The sequence below is a fragment of the Rhipicephalus sanguineus genome, chromosome 1 (assembly GCF_013339695.2).
Source record: "Rhipicephalus sanguineus isolate Rsan-2018 chromosome 1, BIME_Rsan_1.4, whole genome shotgun sequence".
Classification (NCBI taxonomy): domain Eukaryota; kingdom Metazoa; phylum Arthropoda; class Arachnida; order Ixodida; family Ixodidae; genus Rhipicephalus; species Rhipicephalus sanguineus.
The window spans coordinates 293,967,040-293,977,536 of record NC_051176.1 but is presented as its reverse complement, the minus strand read 5'-3'; the positions used below and the strand labels follow the sequence as shown (position 1 = coordinate 293,977,536).

General features: G+C 47.2%; 1 protein-coding gene across 1 annotated transcript; it reads right to left on the bottom strand.

The window, feature by feature from the left end:
* Positions 1-8,354: 8,354 nt before the first annotated feature.
* Positions 8,355-10,076, bottom strand: LOC125757492 (uncharacterized). The gene has a single exon (XM_049413089.1). It carries the CDS (start codon positions 10,074-10,076, stop codon positions 8,355-8,357), a length of 1,722 nt encoding a protein of 573 aa, XP_049269046.1.
* Positions 10,077-10,497: the final 421 nt, after the last annotated feature.

Genomic DNA, 10,497 nt, shown 5'->3' with positions numbered 1-10,497 from the left:
GTTAATGACCTGCGCCGTAGCTTGCGTCTTGCCGCTCTTCCACTCAGAGGTTTGGCTTATGCAGTACTAGTACTTTCATAACTATAGTGCGTATGCAAGACATAGGCTCTCATAAGTCTATTTGACCTATAGCTGTCGAATTTATTCCGAACCGCATCAGTAAGGTTTATTTTATCCGATTTCTCTTCTTACAATACTGTCCCTTAAACATGGAGCTGTTCTTCCGAAAATAAATATCAGACAGTAAATTCGACCAAATTTGTCTGTTTCCTAAGTTATTCAAGCGAATTCTATTCATTCGTCCAGCTCTCCACTCGTCACACCGCACAAGTCTTTTGAACACCATCTGCTCGCCCGCATGTCCGCACTTCAGCCCACTTTCTTTTCTTTCTTTTTTTCTTTTTCGAGCGTTCATCCAAAGACAGGAACGACATCCCACGTGCCGTCGAGCTACCTCACCAATCACGCTTGCCTCAAGTACATCATCTAATTTATCAACTCAGGCCAACTCGCTGCTGCGTCGGTTCTTGTGGAATGGCTTCATGCACAGCATTTTCATGGGCATTCCTGGCAGCGCTGTCGGCATGTTCGCTGCCGTTGATGCTACAGTGGCAGCAGCAAAGATTCGTTTGCTCGTGCGTGATGTCGTGGAATACGCTCGATTTTCTGCATAGCCGCATTCACGGCCCGGACCCGTCACTTCACTTCAAATTCCATCTGCCAGGACTATACCGATCCGACACAACGGTTTTCTACCACCTGTGGCTTGGAGCGTCATTCAAGAACACCTTTGCTTACCGAATCGGAATGGCAGACAGTGCGACCTGCGGTCATTGCGGCAGCGAATAAACCATTGCACACATCCTCTTTCATTGTCCTCGCTACAGCTCCAAGTGACAGTCCCTCTCAACAATGTTAGCACACCTCGATGGCTGGCCGCTTTCCGAGCAATCAGTCTTGGAATGCCGGAACGTTCGAGATTTCTAATCAGGAAGCAACAAAGGCACTGCTGAAGTCTCTACAATCAACCATCCTCGTTGAACGACTATGACACTCTCGTGTTTGAATGTGTGCATGTGTTTCCTTTTAACAGCGAAGCCGTTTAGCAAATCGTTCCTTGTGAGTCGATCGCAGAAAACTATCATCATCTTAACGGGCATGTGCCACTGTGCAGCTACCCAAGAACGAGTGCAGAGAGAAAGAGAGCAAAGGGAAACAAACAGAGAGATGGAAAGAAAGATATAAAAGAAGAGAAAGAAAAATTCTTGCCGAAAAAAATTTCTTTGCGGGCTTCAAACCTGCGTAACCTCGATTCGAATGCGAGCGTCCTAACCACTCGGCTATCCAGGCACGCTAGCGGAGCATAGCATAGCCTTGTATAGTACAGTGTAGCAAGGGGGTGGGAAAGGGAAGTGAGCGTGAGGAGGAGAGATGTGATTGGGAGGAGGAGGGAAAGGAGGAGGGGAGAGAGTAAAGCGTAGCACAGAAAGAATGGGAAAGAGAGAAATAGGCAGAAATAAATGCAGAGAGAAAATGAAAGAGAGAGAGAGAGAGAACAACGCGTCGTCTGGCGACCAGATACCGCACCACCTGACCAAGCCGCGCATGCGCAGTAGCTAAGCCACGCCCACCGACGGAGACATCGCGCGCAACTCCGCTCTATAGTGCATAGCCTGGCTGCGTGCTCCCGAGGAGCAAGCCGCGCATCTCGAAGCTGGACGTGTCGGTCGACGGCGCGTACTAGCGGCGATGGACCCGTGCTTCGATGTTTCAAGCTTTGCGCGACTTAGTGCAAACTGCCAGCAATTTTTTTTTAACCTCCCTCTCTCATTATTCTCTTCCTTACTTTTCTGTCTCCCCATACACCTTCCCCAGTGCAGAGTAGCAAAGCGGATATTTATCTTCCGGTCAACCTCTCTGTCTTACGCGTTACGTTTATCTCGCTTTCTCTCTCTCTCTCTCTTATTATTAGGTGGATAGCTTTTCCCCGATGCTCGACACCGTGACAAAACAAACAAAACTACACGTATGCACGTATTCTGCTCAAGCCGCTATCGCGCCTCGGATTCGCTTTCATATGATCGCCAGTTTTTCTTCGCACAAGGCTATACCGATGCGCTTACATAATTTCATCCTGCTTGCGGTGTTTAGACAGGCTCGATAATCTTTCTCGTAAGTGCCGACTTGTTCCTGAGAATAGTCCCACGATTGCTGAAGTGGCGTCTTGCAGCCACAATTATGGCAGTGCACACAAAGGTGACAATAAAGTTGTTTCCATCCATCCACACAAAGGTGACCTTGAATTGTGCGAATGACATTGTAAATATGCTTTATAAGCCGATCGCTGAGGCATCGGCCTAATTTTTCTGCAGGAGGTAAGTACCTCACAGACAATACATTGAACGTATTGTGTGAAGCGCTGTCCGCTCTTAGTTTTGCCTGGAAATAGTTCGTGGAAGGTAGCGCAAGTTTGTTTGCACAAAAACCATAATTTTTAAGCACAGAAACGACAGCACACACTTTCGGCAGCTGACCTACCCGCTTAAGCTTGCGCGAAATTCCATTAAGATGCGTGATGACAGCCCTTCTTGTTCTTTTTCACTACCTCTCCCTTCCGTCTTTTGTTTGCGCAACTGAACCAAAAACCTTTCGATTTCTTGAGAATGCTTTCTGCGACGTCGACCTGCTATCTTAAGGCATAATCAGCTGCACTTAGGCGGCTCCTTCCTTCTATGGCACTTTTTGACGGAAACGCTTTGCAGTAAGGTTGACTGAACGAGCTTTTTAATTTCGTGCCACTCTTCCGACCAATAAAACGTTAGTATGAAAAATAAATGAGCGAATGTGCGGATGTACTATACCTAATGGAGCTGCGGCTGCGCAACTTTAATTCTTGTTATGTACCGTCGAGGCGATGTCGCCTCCGGGTGACTCATAGGTATATAAGCACTAATAAGAACGATTTAATATCAGCCCGTTAAGCTCCCTGAGGGGCTTCTATGTGGCCAGCAGAATGCTATGGCCGACGCTTCCCTTATCTCTCCCTTTCTCTATCTTTATATCTCCACCATACCTTCCCCCAGTGCAGGGTAGCATACCGGTCCTTTTAGGCTGGTTAACATCCCTTGCCTTTCCTTTCTCTCCTATTCCTTCCTTCCTTCCTTCTCGCACTGGTTAGCAGCAATTTGGTTAGCAGCAATTTGCAAGGCATTGAACTGGCACACCATGACCGAGATATGAAAGTTTTACTTTCAGGATCTTTGCTTTGAAAGAGCATTCGGGTTTAATCTCCCTTATCACTTTGGTGTCGCTAATGGTTTATTTAAAATTTTCGATTCTGTCGCATGTATGCCGATGTTACAAGCGATGTTTTAGGATATAAAATAATACATTGCAACGCTAGTAGCGCGAAATGTTGACACAACGTTGTGGAAACATTGCGTGCTACCTGGGAAAGTATAGTACATACAACAATACGTTGTTTATTAGACATCTCAGAACGTAACCATGACTGCGCTGTGCTTAGTTTTATGCTTTGTGGCATCGAAGAAAGGGTAGTACTTCGTTTTCGTTTCTGTTTTTTTTTTTCAGCGAGGACATCTGCATGGTTTGGTGTCAAATAATTACGTGTGCTAAAAATCTGCTAGAATGGATAGGGTTTGGGCGTGTTCCACAGGCGATGTGGAAATAATGAAGCTGCGGGTTTGTGCCTGATTCCAAAAGCACGTTGTTCAGTGTTCGTTTTTTTAACAAGTGCTACCAGCTTAAGTTGATTACTTCCACTCGATAACATCCGCCGTGGTAGCTTAGCGGGGTGTGTGTTGCGCTGCTAAGCTCGAAGTAGCGGGTTCAATTCCCGGCCACGGCTGCCGCATTTCCATGCGGGCGAAAGGCAATAACACCCCTGTACTTAAATTCAGGTGCACGTTAAAGGGACACCAACGTGAAACGATGAATCGGTTTAGATTGATTAATGTAGGTCTGAGAATTGTAATGCCGTCAATTTCACCATCACAGATTTATTAATAGAGGAGAAAATCAAGGTCAAAGTTTAATTTTTAAATTTCGCGCCGGAATGTCCGCGCGTGACGTAACGAATTTCAAAGTGCATTTTTCGTAAAGCTGCTGTACTTTTCGTACTTTGGCGACAATGGCTCAACGAAATTTTCTTAAACTTGGTATGCCAAGCGCATGGCCCCCTCAGAGGACAATGTACTTCATTTTTGCGGATTAAGAACTACGTGGGCCATAGTAGACGCTGTCAAAATCTATGGCGTCACGGCGTTTGGTGCGGCAATTTCAAGGTGGCGTCGCCACCCGCATTTTCTTTTTTGCGTGTTTTTTCGCTTACCAAGCGTCTTCTCGCGGCAATAGTGGTGATTTTGGAATTATGAAAGAGTAACATACTAATATGACAAAAATCGTTTTTCTCTTGAGTGTCCCTTTAAATAAATCCAGGTGCCCAAAATTAATCCGGAGTCCCCTACAGCGGCGTGCCTCGTAATAATCATGTGCTCGCTTTGCCGAGTAAAGCCCCGGAAATTATTGTTGTTCCATTCGACGCTGCCTTTTCTCTCGCATGGCGACACAGTCGCAGGAGAGACGCCAAAAATAGCGGCCGGTGCTGAGTAACTCGTGCGGTGTCGCCACCAGCTACGAAGCTTCTGGTCGGCGCATCAAGAAGGGAGCGTCGTTATCAGACGAGTCGTGGATCCTTTAGATTGTATAATAATGATTTCTGGTTTTTTACGTGCAAAACCGCGATATGATTATAAGGCCCGCCGTAGTGGAGGGCTCCGGATAATTTGGACCACCTGGGGCTCTTTAACGTGCACTGACATCGTACAGCTCGGGCCTCCAGCATTCCGCCACCATCGAAATGCGACCGCCGCGGCCGGGATTCGATCTCGCGACCATCCAGCTGTCGAACATGACAACCACTAGACCACCATGGTGGTGCAATTTTCTAAGCCAATAAAAATTGCTAGAGTAGCAGTTGTACGTAAATGTATACCAATAAATAAGCTGTACAGCTATATACCAACCTCGGTTCTACAGTATATTTTTTCGAGATTGCTGAACGTGTAATAAAATATCGTTAGGGCAACACATGGCTAACAAAGCAATATTATCTGCCCAGTTACATTTTAAGACAGGAAAATCAGCAGAACAGACGCTTTTGCAGGTTAGTTAAGAAATAATTAACACTGAGGAACAAATATGCAGACTATCCGTTCTTTCTTCGTTTAAGGAAAGCGTTCGATTTAGCAACAAATGATGTATGCTCAGAAAACTACCGTCCTATCGCGTAAGGGGTATCTTACACTCTAACAAAAAACTACCTGTTACTCTTTTTGGTGAGTCCTTGCCGTGTACCGCCGTCAGAAATGCTGACGCTCTGTGAAGCCGATGCCTAGAGCCGCGGCCACTCATTTCGCCACGGCTGAAATCGCCATGAAAATTAAACTCAGCTCGCGCAGGACTGCGGGGTAAATTCGAGATCACTGGGAGAGGCCATTGACATGCAGTAGACATCGATTAGGTCGCTGCTGGTGATTATGATAGCGATTATTACTGTATGACGCGTGTGGATGTAATAGAAATTGAATCTGTATTTTTTTTTAAATCTTAAAAATCACGCCAAGTTTGAGATATTATTGCGATAGCAATTATATGGACACTCTCGGCGGGTTTTTGCCGGCACCGTCGGCGTCGTCGTTGCCGTCGCCGTCATGCTCCGTGTAAAGTCCAAATCGATAACATATCGCCCCGCGCATCGCATGTTCTATGCGCTAATAATAGCGCGCGAGCTCTAGGGACGAGCTCGGCTGAAGCAGAGATGAAAGGATCCGGCCGTCTCTGTCGCACCGTCGCTGGAAGGGCACATGCGATAACGTCGCTCCGCGTGCGAGGCCTGGCGTCGATGGCTCGTCAAGCAGAGAGAAAACGCCCCGCCCTTCTTTTGTCGGGCGAAGGAGCGTGAAGGAGCGCCGCTAGGGGAAGGGGGTCTGCGTCGCTTGATCAGCAACTGCGAACTTTGATCATAAGTTCGTGTACGCGAGCGCTGGCGCGAGTGCTATCTCGATAGACATCACTGGACGGCTCGTATACGTGGTGTGCTCTCACCGCTTGCTTTGTGTTGAGACGAGAGAGAAAGCGCAAAAACCGCTTCGCTCCCTGGAGCGGCCGCATTCGCTTTAACCTCCGTTTTGTGGAGTTACGCGAGATCGGATCCAAAAGAGTTAGCTGCTAGCCTCACTTCGTATAACATTTCAATTTGTTGCTATCGCATTTATTGCTTCGCCCTTGCGGCGAAACTGTGATTTTTTATAACATAATTTCATAAGTCAATCAAGTAATATCCAAAATGAACACGTTCCCTTGCTACATCAGGTGCAAAGTACCGCGACGAAAGGATAGCGGCTATTTAGCACTAGTGAAGACGAGGACAACGAAAGGAAGACACGCTGGACACAGTTTGTCCTCGCTTGCTTGCTTGCTTCCTCAAAAATATGGCACTTACCCACTCTGGGGGATTGGCCAAGACTGCGTGTCGTAACTTCTCTCTGATGCCTTCAAGAATGCGTATTAATAATAATAATCATATATATATATATATATATATATATATATATATATATATATATATATATATATATATATATATATATATATATATATATATATATATATATATATATATATATATATATATATATATATATATATATATATATATATAAACTAGGGCTCTACTACCGCCTTTCAAGATACACCAACCATGCCAGATCGCCACACTTAAAAGATGCCCTATCGTGGCAAATGCTGATGCACCACATCGCCGCAGCTGCTTACTATAGGAAAACTGTGCAGTATCAGCATCCAGCTGTTGGCCTAATCAACCGTGGCTCACACCCGCTGTGGGGTATTGGCCATGAATCGAGCTACAACTGTCCGCGAAGTTCCATTTTAAGCTTTTGTCGCTCCTATCGTAACGGCACTGGGTTTCTGCAGGAAAGAGATTCCTTAGAGGTGCATCTGTGCTATAGCTGCCGACTGTCTCCAACCAGCCTCTTAAAATAAAGAAGTAAATAACAATTTTCATTTTTTAGTACACTGAAGCTTATGTAATATTCGGCAATGTATGCCTGCCTTACCGAAGAGCTTATTTACAAAACTGCTAGGTTTGCTACGCTTATAGTAAAAGAAAAAAAAAACCATAGCTGTTGACAACGGTTACAAATATCACACTAAAGTCAAGTGAAATCGTGGAGGAGGTACTTTGAAGTTGCTGGAAAGAAAAGTCCTTTTACACGCGCAGACAGGACAAATGAAGCAAATTAGAAGGGTTCCGAGAGCGTAGGCATGAGCACCCGGCAACGATATTGAGGCAAGTGAGTACGACTGTGAAAGTTTCCCGAGAACCACTGACGGCGATTGGTGTAGGAGGAGGCATCGTCGAGGTGCTGTGGAGGCGCAAATAACATTTCGTCGTATAGTCAGTGTCTCTTAGGTAAGTGAAGGGCAATGTTAGCTGCACATGTGAAGTTGCCCTGGCAGCAGGGAGTGAAACAGCTTACTATCCACACTTATGAAACTCGCACCTGCTGTGCAAAGGCAACGTAATTCAACCTATTGTGGCGTTTTACTGAATGTTTAGAGGGCTACATAACCTTTTTAACGCTTTTTCGGGGGTCCTTATGCAGTGAATTGACGCTTTCTCGTCTACCGACGCATTCTGACGAAACTAAAGACGAGCGTATAATGCAGGTTACTCCTGCTCTGCATCCTATAGAGGCTGTGCCGCAGAGGAATAAATGTGGTTGCGTTGAAACAAATCACCAATATGCTAAAGAAAAAGATTATTTTCTTTAGCGAGAGAATGGTTGAACTCAAGGTCTCCTCTACTGTAGCAAACTACAGAATCGGATTGACTGTCTCACTTTTTCAAAGTATTATGCAACACTTTACTATTTTGCCACTTCCGCTTGGGCATGAAAGGAAAGAAGTGAACGTTTGCACACCAGACACTTTAATGAAACGTGTCTACAACTTCCCGTAGGATTACTTGTGGAAACACAAACACGTGTGCTTCTGTATGCTGCCGCCTTGTCAGAAGTGTTGAAAACTAAACCCAGCAGCCGTTGCACAGTTACTTTCACCGGTTGGGGTGGCGTTTGGATAGCTGAAAAAAATTCTTACATTTAACAACACTGCCCGCATGTCCCTATTCGCAGAAGAAGCACGACAACGGGCCCTGTGCGCGATGAACAACAACACTGTTGTCAAAGTAACTCCATTGTGCAAGTTATTTCAATGCACAATACTTGCAGCTGTTGGAAGTGATCGCCTCGTTAGTCGAACGCTGTCGTCTGCTGCCATTCGCAGGCAGAAGGCTCTATCACCTCCTTGTAGTATGCCACAAGCATATTCATCATGAATGCTTTGAGGCGACCGTCAGTCAGTTTGTAAACTGAAGTAGGAGGTTGGGGCACGCTCACAGTGAATAGACCGTTGAGGCACATGAGGAAGCTTGAGAAGTCATCTTCAAGATCTTGCTCATACAAGTAGACATGTTTTGGAAGCGCTTTCTGTGTGTGGAACAGGTGCAGTGCGTACGTGATGCTCATTTTCGTGAGCAAGGTCACGGCTGAGCAGGTGACTGGATCCACTGGCTCGGTGTTCTGTGCTGCCTGCAGCAATGATACCTTTCGATGGCGCAGTGAGAGTGCTTGGAACATCTGGTACAGGCAGTCATCCTTTAAGCGAGGAATCAGGCTAAGGCAGTCGCTGCAGTACTTGCGAGTCTGCTCGTCGCTTCCGACCTCAGTGAGAATGGCCTCGGCGAAAGCCTCGCCCACACTTGTCAGGAGCAGTGTCGACAGCTGCCAGGACGCTACGGCGCTACCCAGACGGCACTGTTGCAGCGTTCTCACGCGCAAGTGCTTGGATGTGCACCCCTTGACAACTAGTGCTGCGGCTCGGCACATCACTGCTTCGAATAGCGCGTCCACCACCTGCGCGCATGGATCCAGAAACATTTCCAGCACGCTGTCCGTCATCTGCTGCCGGATAGAAACGACCAAGGCTTCGTCGGCTCTCTCTTTCACAATTGTCGATCTGCCGATATTGATGGTGACAAGGTATTTCAGGATGTTGTGCGTCACTAGCACAAGGCGATACAGCAAGCAGACAGAGACGTCTTCCGACGTGTGAAGGTCACGCCTTTGAGCGACGACGGCTTCGCTGCAGAAGTTCATGTCATCGTCTTGCGCTGCGTAAGGCGCCGTCGCCCACGCAAGTTTTGTCCGAGGCCATTCCTGGATCGGAATCATGAGCTGGGTTTCTTTCAACTCCGACTCTGGATCATTCACTGTGCCACTGCATTTGTTTTTCAGCAGCTGCATTTTCTTCAGGAAGCACGCGGAGTCGCTGTTGTGCTGTTTCAGGCCAGACAGAACAGGAAATGCCACGTGGTCATGCGTCTGCCGAAAGGACTCCATAGCTAGCGACATGAAGTCCTTGACCTGATTTCCTTCGACGCCTGGAGGTTCGTACCCAACTCCGGCTACTCTCTGCAGTCTACAGTTTTCTAGAGGCCTCTTCTGCATCTTGTGTCGCAACCATGTCTGGCGGGCCATGCGGCAGTAAGCAACCGCATGCCGTCGCGACCTTACCACGATCGTGGGCTGCTTCTGGCTATAACCGATGGCTATCAGGTCGCTCGTCACGTCCGTAATGCTGTTGTGCAGCCCAAGGACCGGACGAAGCACAGATTCACGGCCCGCCGCTTTCTGTATGAAGTAGCCCTTGTAGCTGGCGTACTCCCAGAGCCAACGGTTGCGCGAATACCGGTACTTGGTGGAATAGATGAACACGGGACATGGCTGCAAAGCGGAGACGGCAAGCACCTTGCGTACCTCGAGTACAGTGTTGATATCCAGAAGACCCGCGACGGGCTCGCGCTTGCAGCTGGTTTTGAGTCTCTTTTCCCGCTGCTCAGTGTCCTTAGGGCGCTCCTTGGAAGGCGTCGAGGCCAGTGAGCGGGCACGGCTGCCGCCGGTGCGCTTAGGCATATCTGCTAGACACAATGGCGGCTGACCTTGAATTAACAATTGTATTATTGATGATGATGATTACGTTAGGACATAAGGCACATGTCCACAACCGTGTATCGCGTTTTGACCTCCCAAACCCCATATACATACACGTACCACCCAACAGCAACAGAACCACGTAGATCTACATTCACAGACGTAAAATGCTTACGCACTACGCCACAACTTGGAGTTGCGAGTCAGCGCTCGTCCGTGTCCCTTCTGTTCTTTCCGTCTTCGTCGATCCTCGCGCTGTACACAAACATGCTGCCGTACCAACTAGCCCAACTTTCAATACTGTTGCGAGGAAGCTTGCCTACATTTTTGTACACAGTTTTACCTGTCGCGCAAAAAATTAAGGATGCCTTCGTTGCCTAAATGATGAAGCGTTAGCTTCGTC

Excerpts from the sequence above, each read along its gene's own strand:
- LOC125757492 (XM_049413089.1), bottom strand. The coding sequence starts at position 10,076 with ATGCCTAAGCGCACCGGCGGCAGCCGTGCCCGCTCACTGGCCTCGACG.